The following is a 27483-nucleotide window of genomic DNA, read 5'->3' as shown; positions in this document are numbered from 1 at the left end:
ATGCCCTGTCCTAGGCTAAGCCTGGCAGATCCCACCAGTGCTGGAGCAAGGGCACTGTGGTTCGGCTCCCACCAACACATGGGCGTATGCATGCCCTGCCTTCCGATGCAGTTCCCACTGCCTCCTGTGGCTTCCTAAACCAAGCGATGGGTCAGCGGAGCTGTAGCAGATGATGCAATACAGGCAATGAAGGGTAATAACAGTCACAGAAAAGTGCATCAAAGAAAGAGACAAACGGACATCTCATTTTATAGTCATAAACAGGCACGTCACAACACACCAGTTAATTTTCCAGCTCATACGGGGACAGAAAGGCCACAAGACCACAAGAACATATAATGCATTAGCCTATGTGGATTAAAAACAGGGCCAGAGAGGCATGCAGGATCCTGAGCCTATATACAAAGGTCCCACCGCTGCCTGTGGGAGAGGTCCTCCACTGAAACCAAGTTTCCACAGTAAAGATTTGTCTTGGTGTTACAAACCCCCACACTCGCCCAGGGACTGAGGGATGATTCCCATAGCACATGTCACTCTTTAAGCTTCTCATTTTTTAATGACAGGTGAGTAAAATGAAAATCCAGTGAAGGATGTTTTTGCAGCCAGGATAAATGTGAGCTTTGTTTCTTGCTATCTCCTGGGATATTATTCCCAGAAAAAGGTATGCCAGTCCCAGCCGGCACCTCGTTCACATGGGGACCCACCAGGGCAGGAGGACTTCCCTTGCTCTGTGCCACACTCATTAGCGATGCCTGTAGATGATGAATTTCTACACAAGGCTGAGTTCTGCCTTTGCTCTGTGTGGTGGGTACCCGTGGGCTGTGCTATTTTCTTGAGCATTCTCCCTCTCCCCTGGGGATGGCACTGACCCTGCACTGGCTCTGCACGGCAACACACGGGCTACAAGGTAAATGCTGCCAGGGCTTTTAAACCCTTTGGAAACACCAGGCTTCCCCTGTCAATACTGACTCATGGTTATTGCTGCATAATACACAAGTGGCCCCAAGAAAGAGCGGTGGCACCCTGTGCCCCAAGCCAACTGCATCCCTGCATCCACGGTTGCCCCTGTGCTCTGAGCTGGCTGCATCTCCACATCCCTGGGTGCAGGAAAGCCACCTCCCAGGCATGGAGCAGACCCAGGACACATGGGGCTCTGTCCCAACCCTGTGTGCCTTGATGCCTCCAAAGTGCCTGTTTCAGCAGCTTGCCCGCAGTTTGCCCACAGTGGGATACTCTGGGAGCTGCCCCTCTCTTTTGCACATCAAAATCCCAATCATTAGTCGCTGGGTGAGAAAATAGAGGCGGAAAGTGGCCAAGGGACCTGCTGGTCTTGTCCATGCATTTTTAAGGCATATTTTGCAGGAAGAGGGTGTTGCATGTGGGTCCGTTTGATGAGGGTGGCAAGACTGGAGCTGGCCAAGCTCCCCATCATCCCAGCTGCAGTTTCCTGGGTGTGTGGGAGAGTGGTGGAAAAGGAGTAGAGAAGAAGATTAAAGTGGGACTCGCCAACCATTTATTTGGTTTGTGCATCGGACTAAAGCAGCATTTCCTCCTTCAGATCTGCTGGCTCCACAACAGCCTCTGGTGCTGGACGGGGAGGGGGCTGTCTCGGACGTGACACAGGAGGAGAAGAATGGACAGCTGCAAGGTTCAACAAGCTCCATCTGTGGCCTGCTTTAAAAAGGCATTTATTAGCTGTAAACCTCTGTCGTGATGTATAGAAAACTGGGAAGAGGAGTGGGAGATTGATCAAGTTTGAATCCTGGTGAGAGTTCTCCTTAGAAAAATGGTTAGAGGAAAACAAAAAGGTGGCTTTGAAATCAAAACTGTCCCAAAAACCAGCGTTTCTGCTAGTTAAAAGCCTTTAACTAGAAGAACTTTTTATGTTTTTTTCCTTTACAAACATAGTGCATCTGCGATCATTGAGAATTACGGTCCGTCTAGAAAAGGGCCTGTGCTTGGGCTATGGAGAGACTGCTGGTGGCGACAGTGAGTGTCGGGGAGCGGAGGCGTTACATGTGTGCTTCGGAGGCAGGACAGCCTGGCAGCAGCTCCCCGTTCACCACCGCCTCCGAGACCAGCATCTTGTCTTTGCCAGAATCCAGGCGCTGCTTCTTCAGCATCCTCTGATGGACCAGTGGAACAACAGAGAGCACCAAGCCACCGATGATGGGGGGGACTCCAGCAAAATAAAAGGCCGCGTCATAATTCCCAAAATAATCATTGAGGTATCCTGAAAGAGAAGAACAACGGCTGTTATAGCCACATCAGTATAATGACCAACTTGTCTCCTCCCTTGAGGGAGCTGCAGCTTGCTTCAACGACCAGATTTGGGGAGATTTGGATTTTTAAAAAATCTTTTTTTCCATTGCATTCCTTGGAGTTTTTATGCCCTAGATTAAACGATGTGCACAGCCAACATTATGTAGCAAGGAAGCCAAGAAGGAAAGCCTCAGCTATCCCACCTATTTAACCAGAACAGGACACGATCACACAAATCCCAAACAATCCCGAACGCAAGCTGAGACAGTGTTAGACAACCAAACATTTCAGGTGGCTCTTCCTAGCACCTTGCCAGCCAGGAGGTAACAGGAAAAGCAGGCAGGGGCTGTTCCTCTGCAGACTGCCTCCATCCGGAAGCCAAGATTTGCTTATGGATATTTTATCTACACGGGGATGTCAGCTGAAAATACATGTTGCCAGTTACAAACAATAATCGATCCCTTAAAAACCAATGAGGTTCTGCACTTGTTAGTTCGGCAAGTTCTGACACAGCCAGGCATCCTTGGAGAATAACACATTGCCATTTATCAGCACTGGAAAATCCTGCTGAGTTTTCCCCTGCACAGACACTTGCTTAGGGATTACATCCATTAAATGAGCGCCTTCACCCAGCCCTGTGCTTACTGAGTCTGATGCAGGGGGTCCTGCGGCAGCACCCCAAAAGCGAGATGTCTGCAACCCCCGTGTTCCTTCACGAGGGCATTAAACTGAATTTTGCTGCCAGAAGCAGAAAGATCAGAAGTGGTTATACAGCTTTAGTTTAGCAATTGCTGATGCAGACGTTTTGCCGTTCAAGGGCCAGCTTGGGCAAAGTCATAGCTGTTAAAGACGCTGTGGTTATTACTATGCTTAAACACATACCCAAGTCTTGAGAAGACAAGGGCTCAGGTGTCTCCATCTCCAACTTTGATTCAACAATCCAGGGGCTGAATTTACTGATTAGCAATCACTCCCCAGATATCTAAAAGGACATCTGGAAAACTAATATTTGCCAATTTTTATTTCAGCTTCAAACCGAAATCAGTTGATGTGACCTGGGGTCGCTCTCACTGTTCCCCACTGGTCACCGTTCATCAGCCTGAAGAAAGGCCCTGAGATGCTACAGGACATAGCATGGAATGATGCTACACCCATACTTCAACCCCCATGTGACACGACAGGCTAGAAAATTCAGAACTGTATGTCTGGTCTCATGCCAAAATATCACCACAGGTGAAAGCTGCTACAAGCATCTGCTCCCTCCCAACAGCTGGGTCCAGGTCCGGCACCATGGTGCTACCAACCTGCTATTGGTGTACCCGCAGTCATGGGCACAGCCATCAGCCCCATGAGGTACCCTATGGCCTGGGACGCCTGCATGGGCCCCACCAGCTCGAAGGCAATGGGGGCCATGATGGTGGTGAAGAAGCCATCGCAAAGGCCGAGGAAGAGGCAGATGACAATGACGCCCTCGAACCCTTGGCACTGGGGGATCATCATGCACAGGAGGCCCAACAGCACAAAGGATGCAACCTGGGGAGACAAAAGTGGGCATATCATTGGGGTGCAGGATGAGTGGGGATGGGCAGCAGGAAGTGTCATGAAGCTGACACTGAACAGGTCAATGACATCGCCCCCTCCTCTGGACCCAGCAATGCCATCCATCCTTTGCTCTCATCTCAGAGAGGCCCTTAAGGATAACCTTTTAAGAAGCTTTATGAAGGATTATCTGTTGGATTAGCTGCTAGATTTCAGCAGTTTGTTTTTCAAAAACCACAAGAAGGTGTCCAGCAGTTTGGGAAGAGCTGGGACCACAGAGTTTGATTGCTGAACAGACTCCAAGACCTCAGGTCAAGAGTGTAACTTCTCTGTACACCTTTCTATAATAAATTTTCCTCCCTAACAGCAGACAAGGGTGTTAGGTAATAGTCAGTAAAGGATTTGTGATCTGTGGTTGACAGTTACTAAGCAGAGTGTCGATACTGATGTAGAGATGCTATCCCCTGACCTGCAGCAGTTAGCCAGCAGCTACACAGCGGGTTGGACACAACATACCTGCAGGTAAATCTTCTTCAGCCCAGGAATGCAGTCGCCAATACGGCCTGAAACCAAGCGCCCCAGCCCTGACATGGCTCCGAGGCAAACCAGAAGGATCCAGTCCTTTTTGGTTTCTTGAAATCGCTTCTCCACATATTTTACCTACGATGGAGGGAAGGATTCAAGGACATGAATTCTCAGGAAATTAATCCCTCTCATATCCCAAAAAGAGACAAGACTTCCTGCAGAGAGCTAGTGGCTTTTGGGGTTGTTGTGTGACCCTCATGTCCACATTGCACTGACCTGCACACCACCTCTGCTCACCCCCAACCCAACAGCCCCCTCCTCTCCAGCTACTGATGTCTGTCCTTGGAGCTGTGGGAAGTGACTGCTCTGCCCACCCTGGCACAGAGAACACATAGGAGTGTTAAAAAGCTGTCTCCTCCCATCACTATTCCTGTTTACAGGACATTCCTGCAGCAGTTTCTTAACTTCGAGGCTTTCTGTGGCTCTGCCCCTACTGCCCATCACCACCTTCCCACCTTCTCCTCACTTGCACAGAGGAGACCTTTCACTCCAGGCAAGGGGACCTCCCTCCCCTTCCAGTCTCAACCAAGGCTCTTACCAGGTTCATGTAAGGTACGAGATATCCCAGGACAGCAGTAGCAATCCCAAAGGCCCAAATCCGATAGGTCTTTCTCCGGAAAACCCTCAAGTTGAAATACTTGCGTGTCTGGGACCAGCACTGCTGCCGCATGCTCCGGCTGCCCAGCTTGTCCTGCCCATCGTGCTGAGAGTCACAAGAAGGTGGCAAGATGGGACGATAGGTCAGAGACAAGAATATCTGGATGAGCATTAAGGCACTGAGTACTTGGAAAGTATGCGCCAGCCCAATGGCCTTCCCGACCATCTTCAGGAAGAAGGGAAGTGGCACAGAGATGAGGCAGCTGCCGCCAGCCACGATGCCATTGGCCAAGCCAAGGCGGCGCTTGAAGTAGTGACCAAGGATGACCAGTGAGGGCTGGAAGGCGAAGGAGCTGCCACAGCCGAAGAGGATCCCATACGTGAAATAACGAACTTCCAGAGACCTAGTGGGAAAAAACCACATCCAGGCTGTTACATTACATAGAGGTAAGGAAGCCTTCACCCCCGCAGCCCTGCAAAACCTGGAGTCAAGACCCAGGTCTCACATACAACAGGTGCTACACAGACAGTCTGACCTCAAGGAGCTTATTCCCTAGTCAAAGCAAGGATTATCCTCATTTCACAGCTGGCACGTTAAATCTTTGGGAAAATGAAGTCTAGCTGGGGAGTGCTTTCTGCAAAAGAGGAGAAGGCAGCAGCCAACCTGCCCTCCTTGGGAAGTTGGCCTAACTTGAATGGTTTTTAAATTACAGCAAGCAAGATTTTCTAAGGTAGGCAGGGTGGGTTAATTTTAGCTAGAAATCAAATTTTTTTTCCACTGAAAAGACTAATTGAAAACATTCTGCACCCAGCCTTTGAAAGCAAAAGGCACCGACCCTGATGGTTGTTAGGCACGGAGGAAGGAAACATTGTGTTTCTGCCCAGGCTCCAGGCTGGTTAATTAAGTTCTTCTTCTTTAAGTTCCTCTGGGAGCTTCAATTAGACAGTTAATAGATTTCATTTGTACCTTACATTGGTGGCTGCACTTGAGGAAGGAGCAAAGTGGCTGCTCCACAGAACAGGTGGAAAGTCCTGAGAGCCCTGGGAAGGAGCTGTTTCCCAATTGCCAGCCCTGTTTTCCCAAGAGAAGGAGCTGAGAAATGAGCCTAAAGTTAGGTGGTGCAAATAACTCATTGTGTTTCTCTGCAGTGAAGGATTTTCTCTTCATCCCCATGCAATACATTCAGCTGCAAAAGTCTGCCATGAAATACTGCACAGGAGGAGAGTGTGATGGAAACATTTGGGCATCTCACTGGGCAAGTGGTGCCGCGTGAACAGGGTCTTTACTCCATGGAACACTCAGAACGACTCGTGAAATACTGAGTGCTGCTCATGAAGCAAGCCAGAAGACAGCAGCCCAGATCTAACAGAGCTGTTCAAAGTTGAGAAAACATTTACAAGCACATCATTTCTTCCATTACACGCTCATATCTCTAGCTAGCCAAGCAGAAAGCAGAACATGCTTGCTGTACCCAACAGCTCAAAGACAAATGACTGTCATGAAAGGCAATTTCCAGCTACTCCAGAATGAAGCCACATCAGAAACCCTCTCCGCAGGAGCCAGGCAAGCAGCTGGGCTATGCAGGCTGTCTCCGACCTCCCACGCACCAGCCCTGCCCATCTCAGCTGGGTCACACCAGCTTTGGTACTACGGCTAAGCTGACGTGTTGGATAAGTGGAGACAAATGCTACAGTTCCCATCTGCTCCTTGTTGACGCTGAGACACCCCTGCATGAGCAGGGGCTCCTTTCAGCCATGCTTCTTAGGCAGGATTTCCCACCCTGCTTGCTGGGAATCAACTGGTTGCTCTCCGCTGAGAAGCGTGGCATTGACTCCCTCAGATAATGAGGTCTCCCATGGATAATGACATCTCCCTCCAATGGCTGCCTCTTACTTATAGCTCATAACAGGAATGGCCCTGGTTCAGCCCTGCTGGCAGAGGTTGGGGAACTACTGCGGGAAAAAACAGGCAGAAATTGCAGAGGGGAAGGAGAGGCAGGTGAAAACAGACTCAAACCCCACTATGGAACACTTAACAGTGCAGAATGGGAGGGCACTGGGGGACAGCCCTGCTGAACTGGCCATCTTTTCCCATTCCTCATGCTAAAATATCCCCCTTAAAATTGGAGGGAAGTTGAAGTCTTAACACAACTAGGATTTCTTGAGGGTGCCTAAGATCTGCGGTGGCTCGAGCTGAACAGGTGCAGGAGACATGCCAGTGCAAGGCGGGAATGAGAGGAAAAGCCTTGCCTTGACCCCAGCCAGAAAACTTCAACCTTACCCAGAGTTTTGCTTTTCAGCATATTTTGTTTATTTAGTGGGTTTTGTACGAAGTTCCCAATATTTTGAGAGTAGGAGGCACTGAGTTTGAGCTGCATGCTGGGGTCCTGCCGTGCAGGCTCAGTGGCTGAGTGGGTTTTTGGATTGGCTCAGTGCAGTGCCAGCAACCGCTGCTCCTCTGTTTGGACAAAGCAAACCCATTTCAGAGAAACCAGGAGATAAAGGGTTGATTAGCCTTGATCCAGCCCTGCCTGAGCCCATCAAACCCAGACTGCATCTCCCTTTACAGCAGCAGCTTACAAACAGCAGCTCCCTTTGCACCAGTGCGTGTCACCCAGCTGGCACTGGGTGGGTCATCTCCAGCTGCAGCTGCAGGGAGCTGGCAAGGGGGACCAAAAAAACCCACCCTTCTCCATTGTTCTGGGTGAGCAGGAGCCGTTAGCTCTGAATTTCGGGACCAGCCTTCACCATCCAGATGGAGTGCTGCCAAATCCCACAGCCCCGCTGCTCTTCCCCCGGCTCGGCTGTGCTGAAGGCAGCTTCCCTTGCCACGGTCCAGCTGCAAAGGGGCTCCTTTCTCCCTTAAAAGGCAGCCAAAGGAATGTGAACTGAGAGCGAGAAGGCAGGAAACGGAGATTTCAGCTCTGGAGCTCTCCTGGAAATAATACTCTTCTCTGCCTGTACTGTTTTGATTTTTTTTTTAAGCCCAACACAAGAAGCCGCTGGCAGCAATGTGATCCCAAGAGCTCTTTTTCTTTGCACGAACATTTTACAACATGAGGGGGGGAAAAAAGTCCAAGCTTCGTTGATTAGAAGGAAAGCAGGATTACATGGGAAGTGCTTGTGATCTGCACTGCCAGAAGCCTGGGCATACCTTCCCTCAGGACTGACTGCACTTTCCCTGATTGCTATTATCTTTTGAAATACAAAGGGGTGGCATCTGCAGAGGAAGTCGCAGAGGGTGGTTCCTTCCACGCTGCTGCCCGTGCTGCTGCCTGAGATGGTTTTAGCATCCCAAATCCCCTGCCTGCAATCAGTCCCAGGCTCTGGAGCTTTGCCAGGAGGCTCAGAAGCTGTCTCCCATCTCACAGTGTAATGGGGGGCTCCCGCAGCTGGGGACTCAGGGACCCATCATACAGCCCATATCCACAGAGAACCAGGGTTGGGGTGAGCATGAGGGGCTCGTTGGCCAGGGTGAAAGGGAGCTGGCGTCTTGCTGCCCTGCGCAGGCAGGGTGGGCAGGGAGGAGCACAGAGCAGGCAAGTCGCCCTCTGGGAAACTAGTGTCTATTTGCTTTAAAAAAAACCACTTCTTGAAGCATTTTAATTAAAACAATATTGATTTGAATTGAAATCCAACCCAAAGCAATGTTTTTATTCAGACAAGCTGGGACAAATGATGCTTTGGAGGGTGTCTTCACGGTGCCTTTGAGACTGCATTTAACAAGTGCTGCATAAAAGACCCCACTGACTTCTTTTTGCTCCCACATAGATGCAAATGTCTTGGGTTGAAAAGACTCTCACATCGAATCAGGTACACCTGCCATCCAAATGCACATTGGCGAGTGCCTGCCAGCAGAAATTCATGGCATGGGATCAGCCACGGAAAACGAGGAGCAGCAATTGCTCTGCACTGCTGCAAGCACCCAAGCCGGTGTGGGAACAGCACAAACTGCTCCAAACGTAGTATGCATCCCTCTCCCTGTCTGCCCTGCATGGATACTCCCTCTTGCCAGGTGTAATCCATCAAATATTATTTTAAGCATTAATTCACTTTCAGTACCAAGTGTGAAATTGGTTGCAAAGAAGAACAGTTTTGGCCACAAGTGTCTCTTTGGAGCTGCCTGCAAGAGGCACACCAACTTCTCGCTGCCTGTTTTAAAGATCAAATGAAGGACTTAAGGACTGAAATTCCACAAAATAAAGCTCCTTTCTCAGGTAAAATTCACTCTCTTGTTATATAAGGACAAAAGAGCAACTTGGTTGGATTTGGAGAGAAACAGGCTGTGCACACACGGGCTTGTAGGGATGCCAGGAAACCTCTCATCTGGATGGAAACCACCTGCTTTGCCCCAAAAGGCATCAAGCAATGAGTAGGCAGGGGTGTTTCAGGGAACAGTGAGGAAGAGGAGCCCACTGAGGAGCTAGACAGCCCCTCCGCAGCCTTACTTGGTGAAGGAGCTGGAGAGGAGTCCAATGAAGGCGATGGCAGCTCCCGAGGCTGCTGTGGTCCTGCAGCCAATCCGGTCGGTGAAGATGCTGACGATGGGAGAGCAGAAAAAAATCATGCCCATGGCCAAGGAGCCAACCCATGCTAGGGAGAGAGAGAAAAAAGGCGATGGTCAGGGTGGGATATCAAATGGGGGCCAGGAGGGGAACAACCAGGGACCGACTCCAGCTTTCAAGGTGGTCTCGGCAGAGAGGCAGCCCATCACACCATTAATTAACAGTGCAGCTCATAAATAACATGGTTACTGCCCGGCTCCCTGCCAGCATCACAGCCAAGGCGCAATCTGCAGCGTCTCACTGTTCACCTGTGTGATGGAGGCACGGCCAGGTTTTCCTTTTATTCCCCCCCACTGGGTTCATACATGTCCTAGGGAAGGTGCTGAGCTTTCAATGCTTTTTTCTAATGGGCCTTGCTGTGAGTGTAACACCTCTTCCACTGATGCCTCTTCCACAGCGGATGTCTCCACAGCCAAAAGCCCCCCGAGCTCCTCAGAGCCCTGTTCTCCCTGGCTTTGGCTATGACGAGTTTCCTATCTTGAGTTACAGCTCTGTGTTTCCAGGTACCACACTCACCCATCACCACCCCCCACTCCCCAGAGCCAGGAGTGCCTCGCCTCCCCCTCGCCCACGTTCAGTGGGGATTTCTTGTTGCAGCTGAGCTGATGGGAGACATACAGGCTGTGCCAGGTTAGATTACATCCCTGGCCCTGCTGGGTGATGCCCAGGTGAGGCCGTGATCTCATGTCTCCTTGCAACCCAACTCTTGAGAAAACCACTGACTGGCTGGCTGGTCTTTTTCAGAAACTTTTATTATTCACAGATTATTTTAGCCCATCATCCTGCCCTCCATCTTCTTTCTTTAATGGTTTCTGTGACTATTTTGGGGAGGAAAGTAAGGCTTTTGAGAAAAGCAAAGTGGTAAGAAAAAAAAATGTCAGTCTACCAGCTCGGAGAAACAAGAGGTCCCCTCTGCGGGATGTGGGGCAATGCAGGACAGATGGACGGACAAGGGGCCCCCAGCCCTACCCAGCACTCAAGCGGGGGGACCTCCTGGAGCACCTACCAGCTTTAGGCACTGATTTTGGGCTGTTGAGCACAATCTGCCCCGCACAGACCCTAGAACATGTGTTCCTTACTTTTTTATTCCTTTTTTGGGGTTGTTTTTTTTGCACTCAAACCAAGTGCTCTGCAAACCCTTTTAGCATAACCCCCCACAATAACAACCCATCCTTCAAGAGCCATGAGATTTTCAGAAAATAGCCAGGTCCCTATTAAAAGCAAATACTGGCTATATAACAGCCTCTCCAACCTCTGCCTTTCAAAAAGGACCACACAAAGAAGCCCTCACTAGCATGGGAAGAACTGACCCTTCCAAATTAATTATAAGTTCGCAAGGACCCAATTTACTCCGAAGTCTTCCTTAATAAATGCAGAGTGGAGCAATAAAAAGAAAAGCAAGGGCTGCGCAGGAACCTCGTGGGACTGTCCAGGCTCTCGTCTCGACACCAGGCAAAATGCAAAAGGGCAAGGGTGAGGGAGAGGACCCCCCTCTTCGGCTGATTTTCTTGGTTATAAACACAAGGCACAGTGTAATGAAAGTCCTTCTAATAGGATTAGGTGGCACAGCTCCAAAGAGCCGTCCAAAACAACTCCAAGAGGGGGTGAGGGGTGGGAGCAAAGCCAAGATTGGAAAGGCTCGTTAAATTGGATAATATACTTCCAGAAATGTTCCTTCTACTCCAGCCAAGGCAGTAAAATGTTAGATGGCCCCGTCATGTTTGAAGTTTGTTATTTTTGGAAATTGCTTTAAGAAATGCGGAAATAAAAGCATAAAGCAAAGTATTAAATTTAAAGGGCCAGATTCTGATCTTAATAACCTGGAGATTTACATGCAAATAAGCAGTATCAATCTCTGGCCCCAAAAAAGCACACTCACCTGCGGAGATCAAAGCAAACCCGGGGTGAGAGGCTCAGCAATGGATGCTTAAAAGCTCCTCCAGCTTTGGGTTTGTAAAAGGGAGATATCGCTCAATTAAAATTGGTAAACACAAAAAAAGAGTCCCGTGGCAAATTGCTCTACCTTAAAGAAAGGGCTTACCACAAGCAATGAATAAAAATAGGCTTGGGGAAGAACATCAAGTTAAAATTAGTAAGAACAATAGCCTCACTTCCAGAGCGGGGTTTTGTCTTCCCAGCGCTTCCCAGCGAAGCCCCGGGAAGCCGGGAGGGCTGGGTGAGCTCCAGCACTGGAAGGAAACCTCGGCCAAAATCTGGGGGCATGAGAAAGCCTCCTCGGCCCCAGCTCCGGTCCTGGCGTAATTCACACTGAAACAGCCCCCGGAGAGCAGGTTGCACAATTTACCCCCATTTTAGCCCCAGCATGACAGCAGTGGTCTTCCACCTGGGTCAGGGTCAGGGCAAGGATGGCCATGGCAGAAGAACATGGGTTGGGAAAAAAATGGGTTTCAGGTGTAGTCCCAAACCTACCCCTCTGGACATGGAGCCAGAGTCCCTGGATCCTCTCCAGGGGATGAAGGGTTTATTTCTGGCAATCTGAGTAACATGGTATTGAAGTTTCTCCCGGACTTTCCTGGACATGAAGGGCAGAGGCAGCCATTCCTCCAGTGGAAACCAGACAGGGCTTAACCAGCCTGAATCAGGGCTTCCCTTCGGCAGCTCCTCTGATGCTGGAGAAGTTACGACTTGATTTAAAGCCCACGGGAAAAAAAGAAAGGGGGAATCTTTGCTTCTGATTTCCATGGGGTTTGGATGAGATGGTTAATTCCTAGCCTGGCCACACCTCGCAACCCTCTGTGGCTGATAACCTGGGTGAGCTATTGAAACACACAAAGACAAGCCCCCACAAGAGGCACGAAGCCTTATCACCAGTGCAGTATGATCAAGCAGATCCTAAAAGAAACGATGGACCAAATCCAGCTGAGGAAAGGGCTGGAAGGAGCTCAAGAGCTGTGCAGAACTTGGACAGAAGTCAGGTTAAGACTTGATCAAGTCTCAAGGTGCCATGAGTCCAACCACCTCCTGGGAGCGCCAGCTGAAGGGGCTGGTTTTGGACCTGTCTGGGTGGGTGCCGTGGGGGGACCTGGCTGGCGACGGGAAGAAACCCCCTCTCCAAGGGATGACTTTACAGAAACACCAAATGCTTCAGAAACCACTTTTTTAGTTAAAAAAAAAAAAAAAAAAAAAAAGGCATTTAAAGCATTCTCCTTTTGCAAGAGGAAGTAAAGATGACTTCTGATTTGGGGGCTGGCCATGTTAGAGGCTGCTCAACGCATGCTGTCCCTCCCTGACAGCCACCTCTCCACTGACCCTGCTTGGCGCTGCAAGTTACTCCAAGACCAGCCATGTCCATGCCGCCCTGCTCCCACCCACAGCACCTCATGAAGGCAGTAAAGTAGCAACTGGGGAGCTGTGACCCCCCCAGGTACACCACCCCACTCCTCCCTGCTCGATCTGGCAGCAGGCTGGGGGACAGCAGCAGCCTGACTTGCCACCCGAGCCCAGGCCACCTGCAGCCCTGGCCTCCCCCACAGCTCATGGGACCTTCCTGGTGGTCCTGGGGATGCTCTGGAGTATGGGATGAACCCAGCATGGGGCTGGTGCTCCTCTGCTGGAGCAGCGAGGTTGACCAAGGAGAGCACCCCCCCTGCAGCCCTGCCACAGCATGATCACACAGTGTAAAGCTCCAACTCCACACATTGCTCCATCTCACCTTAACTTAACAAAGACAGCCAGACTGCTGGCCTGTGCCAGGTCCAAAGCAACATGGCCTTCAACATGGACAGGGGAATACAGTGGTTGAAGCTCTCCAAGGGAAACAGTGATGCAGTAGTGTAGGTAATGTGGTTAACATGGCCAAGCCGAGCCATCCTCCCTGGCACTCTGGGCTCAAGATGGAGTAAAAACTGGGGAGGTGACCCATTTGCCCACCAGGTCCTCCTCCTGCTAGTGGGTGACAACACTGCTGGGGACCCTGTGGCAGCGGAGGACTGACACATGCGGGTCAGGATCTGCAATGGGGCTGGCAATGCTGAAGGGCCAGGGAGGGCTGTGAGCACCATGTCCACATGTTCATGGCAGCAAGAGGTGGGCAAGGCCCCCAGGGTCGGTCCAGGTGGGTCCCATGTGCCAGACACCAGCTCAGCTTTCTTTCCAGAAAGGCCATCCCAAAAGGATGAAAAGCTCCTTCCTTTTCAGTATTTTCCCAAGCAGAAAAAGGTTTCTGGTCATGGCAGAGCAGAGCAAGGTGTGCACAGGAACGTGAGAAACAACAGGGGAAAACATCACTGCTCTGAGATGCAGATCCAAACCCCCCTGGTATTTAGCTCATTGTTCCAAAAAACATAATTTAAAAATCGTACTGTGTAGTACTTGCGGCTGAGCCTATTTGTTCCTTTAAAAATGACTCTCCAGGGAGAGAGAAGGAAGGCATGTCGCTCTCAGCTGTGCTTCCCCGCTGACCCAAATACCCCGGGCTGGAGGGATCAAGGGCCAGGAGGTGACCTCAGATCCGCCGCTGGAGGAAGTGTCTTCCCTCACTTCCCGCGGCTTCTCCCGCTCGCGCTGCACAGCCGGGACAAGGCAGCCACTGGAGGGGATGGGGACATGCCGCAGAGTCACCTTCCCCAGGCACTTGGCATTTCTCAGAGGAGAGATGGGGCAGCCATAGGTAATGCGCCTCCATCTCCCCATCTGCACCGCTCCTCCAAGAAATAAGTAATTTCTCGACTCATGTTTTCTGGGGACAGGGAAGCTCTGCTGGCATGACAAACCTCATCACATGTCTTCACAGCCCTTTCCCAGCCCTACCTGGCTCCGTTTTCAGGTGGCCTGGGAGCCCAAGCTGCCCGGTGACCCTGCCCACACAGACACTATGGGGACCAGACGGCTGTATCCCTCCTCTGCAGAGCTAATGCATGCTGCCCGCAGCACATCTGCAGTGAAAAGAAGCTGTTTTATCTTGTGCCCTTAAAAAGTAATTTGCGTCATCCTCTTGCTTGCTCAAAGCCTGAAACGCTCCCAGCGGCTTGGCCCCATGTGCTCAACACCCCCCATGGAGTGAGCCCATCCCAGGGAGGTTTGGTCATGGCTTAAATAAAGGCAGACACAAAGTCACATCTGAGGAGGCCACTGTGATGCACGGCAGGAAGGGAAACTAAGCTAAAGAGCAGCAAACCGAAGTTGAGGAGCAGCTGGGCTCCTCTGGATGGGAGGTGGTGGTGGGGTGGTGCGGTGGCAGCCACCATGCGTCATGTGCAGCTAAAAGCCAGATAAACTCATTAATTGTATAGCAAGCCCTGCTTGGTACCATATCCTAAAGCTTCAGAACAAAGTCCTCCTTTATCAGGTTTGGCTGACTTCTCCCCCCTCCCTTCTTTTGAAAACAATTCCATAACAGCCTGAAAATTGGAATAAATGGAATTATTCAGAGGAATTATTCTGACTAAAGACCCTTTCGGTGTCCCGTTTGTGGCAGTATTAGTACAGACTAAGGGAAAATGTGAATGTTGTAGGAGAAGCGGCAGCTACAGTCATCGCAGCATGGTTCCATGACCATGGATAAGGCAACAGCTTCTCAGAGAACAGATCCAGCAAGCATCCATCCAGTCTTTGCCATAGGAGACTTTTAAAAATCAATTTTTAACTGGTTCAGGAGAACAGGGCACCAGAGCAGAGCAGACTAGGAATATACTTTGCTTTAAAAAACCCAGCACATCTCTCCTGACTGAGCCTCTCTGCCTTCCCTTGCTCTCAAGGACGCAGGGGACTTTTAAGAGACGATGCCCAGGCCACCTCCCATAACCACTATGTGACAGATATCAGCTTATGTGACAGAAAAGTCCCAATATTAGCTGCCCTGTGGCCACGTTAAGTAGAGATGGAGACAAATCTGTGGTTTTGCTTGGCAAGCAGCAGGCGTGGAGTGTTTGCCTGAGGTTCATGTGCTGAACGTCTTGGAGAAACTCAGCTCCAGACACATTTTGCATTCCAAAACCATAGAATTTGACCCCAGTTAGAGCAGAATGGCGTTTGAGCTCGTGTCTGAGCTGCATCACGTCCTCCCCATCCACAGCCCGGCTTCCCGCTCAGCCTCAGAGGCTCCAGAGCTGGTCCAGAAATGCAAATTCTTGTGAAATCCATCCAAAAGCAACAAGGCAGCATGTGCTCTGCAGCTGAAACCCACCATGTGCCCAGGCTGCATTTTTCTCCCCAGCACTCCCCTCAGCAGGACAGGAAGGTTCTTCTTCTCTGCGTCGCCTCCTGGTTTATGATTTTTGAGAGATGATTCACCTACCACACACTAATTACCCAACAATAGGAGCTCTGGTCACAACAACTTCATCTCAATATGGTCTCCCATCCACCACGTCCCATCCAGACGTCTTTCCATGACCTACACCCTCAAGGAGGGTGGGCATCTTATTACCCCAATCTCTCCTCATGTTGGGTGACTCCAAGTGATGTTGGATTGGACCAAGTTTGCCCATGGCCCATCTCCCTGGGTGAGAGCCCAGAGTTGCATGCCTGGAGGGCCGATCTTGGGGTTCAACTGCTGTTGGGCAAAACCAATGCCCTCGCACAGAACTGTCAGAGACTCTTTAGTATTGGGGGAAAAAAAGCATGTCCTGGGGGCGAGCATCCCCTCCTTCAGCTGCACTGTCAAACACCTCACCAGCCCCTGACTGTGTTTTAATCCAGCAATTTTATGAAAAACAAAAAAGTTCCATTTTAATTGGTGAAAATTCCCTCCTCCCACCCGCAGAGCGCCAATCTGTAATTAGCCTTTCATGTAAAGCGATGTTTATTCCTGACGGAGTTTATCTTGGCACAAACACACGCTCTGAAATGTGCACACATTTGAAGACGCAAACCCTGCATTTAATTCTCTATCTGCTTGTTAATCCTCATTGTTCCCAAGCCCCTTTTCAAAACACACCCACAGGGAGAAGAAAGTATTTTTTATATATATATAAAAAACCCCCTTCCAGCATCAGGAACACCAGCAGTGACTGCAGCACTGCAGGCACCGGCCCAGGGTCTGGCTGCCCCCCAGCTCCTGATGCTCACCCAGACACATGGTGCCAAACCCAGGAGGTCTTCTTCCTGATTTTTTTCCATCTTTCCTTTTTTTTTAATATAATTTTTCTCCCCAGCTGTGATGTCCCTCAAATGTGCCCCCTGCAATGCAGCACACTCGCCCGAAGGACAGGAGCCCCCATGTTTATTTGGCAGCTCTACAGCGGGAGGGTGGGGAAAACACAGTGGGGAAACCACCAATAGCCCCCAGCCCCATTTTCACAGAATCACACGGAATCACAGAATCATTCAGGTTGGAAAAGACCCTTGGGATCATCGAGTCCAACCATCAGCTCTACTCTACAAAGTTCTCCCCTACACCATATCCCCCAACATCTCATCTAAACGACCCTTCAGAGAACCTATCCTCAGTGAGGCAAGCAGATGGGAGCCAGACCCCAAGTTTCATGATTCCTGGGCTTAATTTGAAGTGATTTGGGATTTACATACTCCTGGCATGCAGCAGCCACATCTCCTAGTGTAGCAGCTTGGGGCTGGACAGGCAGCCCCCAGGGACCTCCCAGCTGGGACTGGGTGACCGAAGAGGACAAGGTCCTTCCCGCCCCATCCAGCCCCAAGCACAGACGGCAGCACGGGGCCCATGGGGGTGAGCAGTGAGAGCGGGGGGCTCCTGAGAGGCTGCCAGCGACTGCTCCAGGTTGTCCCATTCTGGGTGACCACATTGCTTCCAACAGGGCAATAAACACAGTATCTACCTTACAAAATTAGACCGAGACCAAAGGGTCAGGGTCAGGGTCTGGGTCAGGGTCAGGGTTAGGGTTGGGTTTGAGTCAGGGTCAGGGGGCCCAGCTCTCCCCAGCCCAATGCACCCTGGCAGGCTGGGGTTTCCTCCAGGCCCCATGTGCTGGTTCCTCACCCTGTGTTTGCGGGGAAACAGTTCCCATTGCTGAAGTCAGGCAGGTCCTGAAGCCGACGGCAATGATTAACGCTGGCAGGATGATGTGGGACAGCCATGGCCCCAGACGCTGGCTCCTGCATGTCCGAAATTTTAAGCCTTTGGAAAAGCCGTGACCTGACCAAACTTCACTGGGCTCTGACTATGATTAACCTCCTCCAGTCCCTTGTACAGGCATGTGAAGCGCTCGCTTGGGAACAGCTCAGCACTCATACCCTGCCATGGTCATCCTCCCATCCCCAACAGGGTGGTGGTGACACCCCTTCTCTTCCCCCAGCCCAAAAATGTGTCATCTCCTCTGAATCCTCACTGTGGCCACTTCTTGTAATTGGAAGACTCATACTGGTAACCAGTTCTTGCAGCACACAGATAACTGGGAGGACAGTGCAGCTGCGAGGTGGGGATGGTGGAGCTTCAGGAATTCGCCCCACTGCTTTATCTCCCTTTGAAGACCACCAGCACCAAGAGACCACCCTGCAAGACGTGTTCATCCACGCTGGGCAAAAACATCACGTTTGCAAATGGGGCAGGGAGGATGCAAGGGGGTGGGTGCCTGTGAGGATGGGAGAAGCCTGAGGGGCAGCCTGACAGCTTGTCCCAGCCTGGCACCAGCCAGGCCAGCAGCGCTGGAGTATCTGCCTGGCCAGCACCGGCCACTGTTTCCCAGTCTGGGACTCAGATGAGCTCTGACATTTTTGGGGGAACACCTGAAACCCGAAAAGGGCAGGAGGGTGACTTTGGGGGCATCTCACGCGCTGCCCCATGCATACCTGTGCCCCAGCACCTTGCCAGCTGTCCCACACACATGGCTGTTATGGCATTTTCCCAGCTCAGAGCAGCTTGGCTGGCTCTGTGATACACTGCTGGGACGCAGAGGTCATGGCTCCTGGCCAGTCTGTGTCAGAGCAGATGGCAAAGCAGCACTGCAGGTTGCAGGCCAGGCCAAGGGGCCAATGAAAACTGGGCTCTTTACTCCAAGGTCAGTGGTTCATCTCCCAGCCAGGCACAGCATCTGCATGCACCCCTCGGGTGCCTATGCCCAGCTCAAACCCACCATCGTAGCTGGCATCGCATCTCCAGCTACACAGCCTGAGGCACAGCTGCAGGAGCCCAAAAATCCCTAACATTACTCTGGGGTGAAAGCACCTGGGGCTTCCCAACCCCTTGATGCCTCAGGGAGAAGACAGGACAGCTCCCGGCCCCTGACAGGAGGCAGGTTGGGTACCCCTCCTGAAACGCAGCTGGTGGCCCAAGACTGCTCCATCCCTTGTGAAATCACCGGGCACTTTCTGTCTCCTCTCCCCACCTCCAACAAACCTCGCCTGGGCTGTGTTTGGGAACCCTCCGCCTTCTGCGGGGAGACTGGGGTGAGAAAGGATGCTTTTTTCCAAGCTGAACGAGACAGAAAAGTTTCCTTCTTTGCCAAATTTCTCCCAAGCCATCTTCTGTTTCCCATTAACAGCAAGAAGAAACCCTCCGGCCCGGGTCCGCACTCCTCCCACTGCAACTCCCATGGGCACTTGTCAACATCCCAGTAAAAAAAGGAGAATTAAACCCACCCAACCTGGCTGGTCATGACGCAGGGACCCGCAGAGTGAGGACTGGCGGCGGGTGGAAAACAACCCTCCTGCTCTGCTCTTACATCTCCCCCACGGAAACTTTTCAACTCCAGTTGCTGGCAGGAGTCGGGCTGATCCCAGCTGAATTCCTTCCACTTACCAGCAAATAAATAGCAGTTAAATGGAGGGAAAGAGAAAAACACCCTTTTTTCAAAGGGAAAACAAAGAGGCTGGGGAATATAAATGGAGGCGAAATGTTGGACTGGCCTAAGACTCATGAAGGTCTTTTTCCCCTCCTTGTCAGGTACTTGACAGCCTTCCCTTTCAGTTAATTAAGGGATACTCAGAAAGAAAAACACTTCCAGCCCTTTGCCAGCCCTGACCATTAAGGGGAGAGTCACAGCACACTTGAGACCAAACCCAGGAGCCCTGGCCACAGCTCCTCCACCTGGCCCAGACACTTAAACCACCATCTTTCAGACAAATAGGTGCCTTTGCAGGACAGCCACCGTCTCCATCCAGCCCTGGCAGGCTTCTGCCTAGCCTTTTCTTCTGGCGATGGGTATCTCTGGCCTTCCCCTAGACAAGGGCTGCTCTTCTTGCACTCCAAGTATTTCTCCCAACCAACACCTTTCTTGCTGCAAGATTTCAAAGCATCACTTCACAACCTGACCCTTACCAGACAGAGAGAACAGCTTATTACCTTTTTTGCAACTTTTTAGGGAGCTGAAGGCAGTGATGCACCTTCCCTCCTCTAGCAGGGACAACCCCAGCCCAGGTTTCAGCAGTGCACATCATTCCCCCTACTCTTCTCCACATGTCCCAGCTGGCCCAACCCTTTTCAGGTGTGTGGTGCTCAGCAGAGACACCTTCCCACATCCCTCCTGGGGACTGTGCCTGGCTCTTGTCACACTGCACCCCAACAGTCTGTAAAGGCATCTCCCCAAAACCCTTGCCCTGTGGGAGTCCTGCAGGGAGGGACGGCTCCTGCCACCCCTGATGGCTGCATCACCCCCAGCCCTGTGTTGGGGTGTCCTCACCACAGCCCGCAGCCACCTTGCTGTCTTTTGAACCCCAAAGGCTGTTTGATGCTTGGGAGAGTGCCAGGGAGCAACAGCTGTGCCCCGGCTGGGTGTGTGTGCTGCGAGGAGTAGGGCAGAGACCTGCTGGCAGCCTTCCTCTGGTGGGATGGGGACAGGGATGGTGTGGGAAGAGCCAAATCTCCCAAACACCCATCAGCCAAGGCTGGGGCATCCCAAGGATGAGCCAGGTTGGAAGAAAGCATCCCCTGCTTTTCTCCCAAATGCAGCCAGATGCAGCATCAGCACTGCTGACTCTGCCCCACCACAGTGCCACACAGCAGCATTCTCCCCCCAACCACCCCCCAGCCCATAACCACCCCACAGAGCCCCCCAAGCTTCGGGAGAAAAAATGCTGCAGCAACCTCAGCCTGAGCCTCCCTGGGGCAAGCACCCCAAGCACCAATGCCTCCCCACAGCATCCAAGCAGAGCCGCCCACCCAAATATTATCAAAATATTTCAGTTATGTTTCTTATTTGCTTACACCCAACAAGGCCCCAATTTCCCCGAAGACAAAGTCCGCCCAATACCAGACTATATACAGGGCTAGAAATATGAAAGGGAAAATCTAGGCTGCAGCAGCGGCTGCTGTGGGCGCTTGCCAAAGGGAGGCCCCTCTCCAGGTTGCTCGAGTCAGCTTTTAAGTTGTTTTGCCCCTGAGCTTCATTCACAAAGGAGATAACATCTCCTTGCAATGGCCTCTTCCATCTGGGCTCTCCCACCACACTGGCAGCTCCCCAGGCTGGTCCTGGTGCTCAGCACCAGCCCAAACCCTCCCATGGCACAAGGAATGGTACAAGGTGATGACTGACCACAGGTGGGAGATCTGCTGGGGAGTGTCCTCCATTGAGCGAGTATCTTTAAAAATCAAAATAAATGAAGAAAAGCTGTTTGTAAGCAGGTTGAGCAGAGCCTTGAGTGGGCATACAGCCAGGGCAGCATCCTGGGCTGCCCCAGCTGTGTCCATGGGGCAAAACGGCTCCATGGTAGAAGATCTGAGCTCTTCTCCTGATGGCCATTGGGAAATTATTTCCTCCTCTGGTGCCGGTGAGTTTTCCCTGGGTCTCCAGCACAGAGACACTGACATCTTTGGATAGTGCTTCTGAAGCCTATTGATGGGGGAGAAAAATCCCCAAACAACACGAGACTTGTGTATCATCATTAAACCAAACACCTGGAGGCCAAAAGAGGGATAAAATATCCATGTGATTTTAATCTCTTGGAGTTTCCTTACATTAAAGCACACATTTGAGAACAACTGGATATCTCAGAAAAATAGACCATGCTGTAATTAAGCAAATCCGATAGCTAAAGGAAACTGAAGAACAGCAATATTTTACTTAACTTTTTTTCCCTAACAAGAAACAGGTTATACCCCTTTGCCAATGGGCTGTTACTTTTGGCTGACCTGCTCTCATTTGAAAATTTTTCAGACACTGGGTGGCTTCGACAGCCACCCCGCCATGCAGGGAAGGGCCAGCCCTGCCCTTTGGTGCTCCGGGCAGGTGGAGAAAAGCCACAGCTGAGGCATTGGGGTTTCCTGCGTGGGATGGTACCCAGCCTCGTGTTTCCCATTAGTATCTCAGGAACCCAGCCCTGAACCTCCAGCTCCTGCCAATGCGAATGGGGATTCGTAATACATATACGCACACACATACATATATGTGCATATATATATGCCTGTGTGCATCTATGTATACACACACATATACATATATATTAAAAAAGCAACCCCCTGGAAGGCTTTAGCCCACATGACGGCTGCAGGCAGAGCCACGCAGTGGCTTCCCCGGAGCTGCACAATGTTTAACAAGACTTGGGGGGAACTGGGGACAGCCCAAACCATTTAAAGTGCCTCGGCAGCAAAGTGCTTCGAAGCCCAGTGAAACATTAATGCACTTCCCCAGAGAAATGCCTTCACTTTTTGCTGCATCAAGGGCTTTGAAATTGGAATAAATAACAGGGCAGGTTAATGAAGGTTTCTATCAGTTACTGGGTAAGTTTTGGTCCTCCTGTTATTCAGGTTTAAAAGCCATACATCCTACTTCTGTGGCCAGGGAGCCTCCTCTTCCCCCCCATGGAAATACTGCATTCTGGGGTAGGGAATCAAAATTACCTGTTTCCACAGATTCCAGGTGGGGGATCGCTGTAGGTAACACACACCACAGTCCCCAGGCTTGTTTTCAAGAGCCTGAGCTCTGATTTCTCCCATGAAGCCCAGCCATGCCCAGGGGCAAAGGGAAGAGCTGGGGCCAAATGGCTTCAGTGGCGTAGAGCTGAAGCCCCTCAGGATTTTGGGGTAAGGAGGGATGTAAGGGGCCACGGGCAGCCCTGGGATGCAAAGCCCCAAGCGTGGGGTGAATCTAACCCTGCCACTCAGCCCAACACCCAACTGTGGAGATCTGCTGGAGGACACAAGCCCACCAGCTGCTCCGTGACAGTGCTGGGGACGGTCTGTTTACTGAAGCAGCATCAGATTGTTCAGGAAGGGCTCAGCCTCTGCAACAATCCTGACACGGGGCTCTCCCTTCCCAAGCCCTTCCTGGCTGCTGTGAGTTGGTGCACACGTGTGGCCGTGGCATTACGGATGGGCAGAGCGGGGCAGGGGTGCCAAATCACCATGGGACCAAGTGGCTGTGCTGTGTGCCAGTAATGAAGGGAAGACTGGTGAGACCAGGGTAAATCTGCACCATGGGGTCTGCAGGCATGAGGCCAAGCAGTGGCAGTCCACAGCTCACTGCTGCCCACGTATCCCTTCCCCGGGTCCCTGCACCCAGAAGAAAGAGCTCCCAAATCCCAACTGCTAAAGCCAAAGTAGCAAAATGTCAAGCCCTTTCTGCTGGCCAAGGATCAGCTCTGAACTGGGGCTGCCTTGGGACTGGAGTGGTAAATGCAGCTGAGCCATGCTCCCAGGCCACAGCTGAGCAGCAACTGCAGGCAACCTGAAGCTGAAATTTTCCCCTGCCAAAAATCTGTGCTGTGGCACTGACAAGGACAAATGCACTAAGACAGCAGAAAGCATGGGATGCAGATGCCTGTTTGCATCCACCACTTGGTTTAACCTGGCCACAAAGTGTTTCGAGGAGCCGGGAGACACACAGAGATGTAAAGGAATGGGGTGATGGAAAAGCCGAACAATCCCCCAAGATAGGGCCCGGGGGACTCCTGCGCTGCTGCCAGTCCTGCTGGGCATCAAGACCGTGGCTGTGGGCCTGTTGGGGATCACGTGGCATTTGCAGAGCCAGGGAGAGGCTCTCTTCTGTCTCGATTGCTAATGAGACTAACACCAGCTGCTTCTCGCTGAACCAGTCTGACCATCAGGCTGAGCCAAAACTGATTCATTCATAAGAAAATGGAAAAGGAGATCGACTCGTCACCAGCCCTGACTAATGGGGAAACCAGCCAACAACCTGCTGCTTTGCACACCAGCCCTGGCATCCCTGCTTTTTCAGCTCTTCATCATCTTCCCAAATTCAGATGCTCAGACGAAGCCCAAGCTTTGCCCAGCATAGCCGGGTGATAAAAGAAAGGGCTATCTACTGCAAAAAGTGTCAGCATGTGGCCAGGGGGCCAACATTACCTGGCAATACCTGATATTTTGCAATAGCTAATTCCTGCTTTGGAAGAAGAGGAAACATTAAACCCCCCAAAGATGTTGCTTTTCATGCTGCTCTGTCTGGCATCATCTTCCCAACAGCTTTTTGTTGTTTTGGGGATTTTTTCTCTTCCTTCCCTCTTCATCCCACAATAAAAATCTAAGCAACCACCTTAATTGAGCAGAAAAACTCTCAGTCACCCTGCTGTGAAAACTTTCTGCTTTTTCCTGTGGCATGTTTTGTTTTATGAAGCCAGTGGGGCACAAACTGTGGTGGGGGGAGGCTGCAGATGGGGTGGCTGGGCAACCCGGGGTCAGGGGGTTGTTGTCCCAGGGGAGGGAAACAAGTTCCAAAATCCAGATTGGAGCTAATCTTATCTCTGGGTGTAGTTTAGGATAGGCCAGCAGGGGTTAACAGCCAGTCATAGAGGTCAAATCAGGACCTGAAGCACCTCCACTCCCAGGCTGTTTGGTTCACGCTTTGGTTGATGAACTGAAGCAGGGCAGAGTTTAACAGCTTAAAAAAAAAAATCTGCCACGATTTGTTAGCTTTGGGCAACATACTTGATTTTATATCAATCTCCCTTAATAAAGGCCCTCTCCCAAAACACAGATCCCAAGGTCCAGGCTCTCCCAGCTAAAAGCCTGTGACACCATCCCTTGTCTCCAGATATCCTGAGTTTTTACCACCCTACCCTGCAGACATCAGGACAAACACGGCAAAAACGTCAGTTCTTGGTAAGAAACACACCCTGCACCAATATGGGTCTTGAAAATCCCCATTTTCAAGGCAGAAAATCCCCAGTCAGGCCAGTCTGGGCAGGGAAATGCCCCAAATCCCGATGCCAGGAGCACTCAGTCACCTTGACGGCTGCAGGGTTCCATGGGGACAGTGTAAAACTGAGACCTCATGGGTCAGAGACAAGCAGAGCTCCAGTTATCGGGGCAAATGCCCCGCTCACCTCTACCACACCAGGCCCAGCAGGCTGGGTAAGAGTTGCCAAATACAAAATTTTCCTTTGCCCATCTCGGCAGAGGGGCACCAGTCAAGCCTTTCAAGAGCAGAAAACCTCGTGCAAGGGCTTTAGGATGCACATCCAGCTCTCCCTCCTGAGGGCATTTGGTTACACAGCATTAGCCCAATGCCCACGTGCAGCAGCGAGCATGTACCCTGCAACCTGTCAAGCAGGACAGGAAAAACCGGCACAGGATGGAAACCGCATTCCCAAGGTGCAAGGGAAAAGGCATCCAGAAAGTGGTTGACAACATCTCTGTTGGTCCTCACCCTTTCCCCTCCCAGGCTGGTTTCTCACTGACTGAAGGCTTCCCTGGCACTGGGGCAATTGTCACAGCTTTTATTTGATGCTGAATTTCCCTGTGGGCAGAGGACACAGTGGGGTGCAGGCAGGAGAAGCCCCATGAAGACTTCACACTTCCAGCAGCGCCGAGGCCCTGCTGAGTTTATTTTGAAAAAAGAAAAAAAACCCACAACACTGCTGATATTCACCCCTTGGCAACATCCTAGCTCAATAACACTCTGCTATTATTATACTCTGCAATTAAGCGATAAAGCTATAATTGCTTTATCTGATGGAGCTGGGCATGGCAGCGAGGCAGGAGCTGGCCTCTGGCCTCTGCACCCCCGTCGCACTGGCAGGCAGAGGCAGGTTGGGTTTACGGGGTGGACGGCATCATGCTGGCCATTTTAAGGCCACCCTGTCCAAAAGCACCCTCCTGCTTGGCACACAGACAGACAGAACCCCACAGCAGCATTGGGCTTCCTCGCCCCCAATCTGGGTCAGCAGCATCACACCCGTGCTTGCCCGCACCCTGCTTCCATCCCTGCAGGCTTCAGGTGGTACCCAGGGAAGGCACTGGTGGCCTCCTCCAGGTTCCGACCAGGAGATGGTCAGCTCTGGCGAGGTTGGAAGCACACGGAAAAACAGGGGCAGCTTTTAATCCACTCTTTCTGGAAGGCAGAAGCAGATGGTCAAGGGACCAAAGTGCAAAACCACGTCATTGGCTGTTCCCCAGCCACACAGCCGGGAGAGCCTGACAGTGGCTGGGGCACTTTGAGAGCAGCCTGAAGTACAGGATTCGGCACGCTCAGCCGTACCAGCCGGATCGGGGCACTCGTTTTAGATGAGGTGATTCCAGTTCCCCAGCCTGGCGTCTCAGCGTGCCGAGCAAAGCCGCACCCAGCAGCTCTCAGGCCACAATAAGTCCAGCTTGGTATTTTTATCCACACGTTCGCTGCCTCTGAAAGAGCTCTGATGGGCTCTGTCATCCTTTCAACAAGATCAGCCCTGATTTAATTTGTTTTATTAAGTCTGGTGTCCCCTGAATCCCGATTCTTGCCACTGTTTCGAATCTTTCAGTATTTGACCTCAGCACCACTCCTAACCCCGCGAGCTTTTGGCAGAGTGGTACTCACCAGCCTTAGGAAAGAAAAATAAAGCCCTCCAAAATCTCCACCGCATGACCGTGTCACAAATACACCCCAATCCGCCCAGCCAGCGAAGCCTCCCACTCCCTCCCTGCACTCCCACCCAAGCCCAGAGGCCACGGTGAGGGGTGCTGGGGCCCTGCCGTGCCCATGCCTCCCTCCCAGGGCAAGCGGGCTCGCACTGGGGCGCAGCCACAAGAAAGGCCGATGCAAATCGCATCGTTAGCATTCTTTCCGTTTTAATAACCCAAGGTGTTACCAGCAACAGTGTTACTGATTTTTATCTCCGCAGAGCCTTTTAAGAGCTCCAATTTGTTTTTCTTGGAGATCTCATTTTGTTTTATTAAAGCTGACACCGAAGAGGGAAAGGAGACATTCTGGGCCCAGAACAAAAATATCCCGTTTAAATACCCCATATTATTTTCTTGGAAACGCTTCTCCTTTGACTTTAATTAAGCTCTCCCTGGGTTCGCGAGCTTGGCGTGCTTGGCTTTCAGGCGAGTTTAATTCCAGACAAGCTCCCCCCACCCCTACTGCTCCCCGCTTCCATTGCTTACACAAACCTTAAGAAAGAAACAGGTTTTTGCTAAAATGCATGGATTAATAGCTGGCCCATCATCAAGAACATCTTGATGTTGCCTCTCCACCACCGCCTGGCCACAGAGCAAGCACATGTCCCTGGCTGCCCTACTCGCTTCACTGACAGACCCAAAAGGTAGCTTTTCTCTCTTATTTTTTTATTATTTTCTGCTGTTGCAATGCTGGGTATGGAACGGGGGGATCCATCTCTAGCGCCTGATGGTGCCCCAGAGCTGCCCTGGCTATCAGAGGAGGCAAGCTTGCCCACAAGCCCAGCTCCAGTGGCCACGGTGCCGCTGCTGAGCCTTGTGCAATCATACCGGGTGCTGCTATAATATCAATAATTACCCCCCATGGTAGAAGTACTTTAGGATGATTGCAAAGTTAAACACTCCAAAAGTTGGGAAATCCCAGGAGGGAGCTTGTCTGGGCATCATCTGGTGCATACCCATTATGTAATTACCGTCAATCTTTAATCACAGATGACTTTTTTTCCATCGGACCCAATTCAGACAGTGCACAGGAGGTACAACCCTCACTTAACTGCCATTAGATTTGATTTCCACCTTGGCGGGCTCCAGCTCTATTAAGCGAGCTCCCGCTGCTTCGCACAGGGTTTGTACAAACCCTCCGGCCGAAACGCCTGACTCCTTGGCAAGCACCAACACACCCGCTCGCGCAACATCCCCCCCGAGAGGGAAGGATTTCATCTCCCTTTTACG

General features: G+C 51.4%; 1 protein-coding gene across 1 annotated transcript in view; it reads right to left on the bottom strand.

Moving 5' to 3' along the window:
• Window positions 1-218: 218 nt before the first annotated feature.
• Window positions 219-27483, bottom strand: part of SLC16A2 (solute carrier family 16 member 2) — a 35747-nt gene continuing 8482 nt past the window's right edge. Inside the window, exons 2-6 of the mRNA XM_074882561.1 lie at window positions 9432-9576; window positions 4925-5387; window positions 4318-4461; window positions 3567-3795; window positions 219-2233 (exon numbers count right to left, since the gene is read on the bottom strand). Of these exons, the coding sequence (XP_074738662.1) occupies window positions 2013-2233; window positions 3567-3795; window positions 4318-4461; window positions 4925-5387; window positions 9432-9576 (1202 nt within the window). The 3' untranslated portion in view covers window positions 219-2012. The remainder of the gene's footprint in view (window positions 2234-3566; window positions 3796-4317; window positions 4462-4924; window positions 5388-9431; window positions 9577-27483) is intronic.

The sequence above is a fragment of the Strix uralensis genome, chromosome 13, assembly GCF_047716275.1.
Source record: "Strix uralensis isolate ZFMK-TIS-50842 chromosome 13, bStrUra1, whole genome shotgun sequence".
In the NCBI taxonomy this organism is placed as follows: domain Eukaryota; kingdom Metazoa; phylum Chordata; class Aves; order Strigiformes; family Strigidae; genus Strix; species Strix uralensis.
This window is presented reverse-complemented; position numbering and strand designations above follow the sequence as displayed.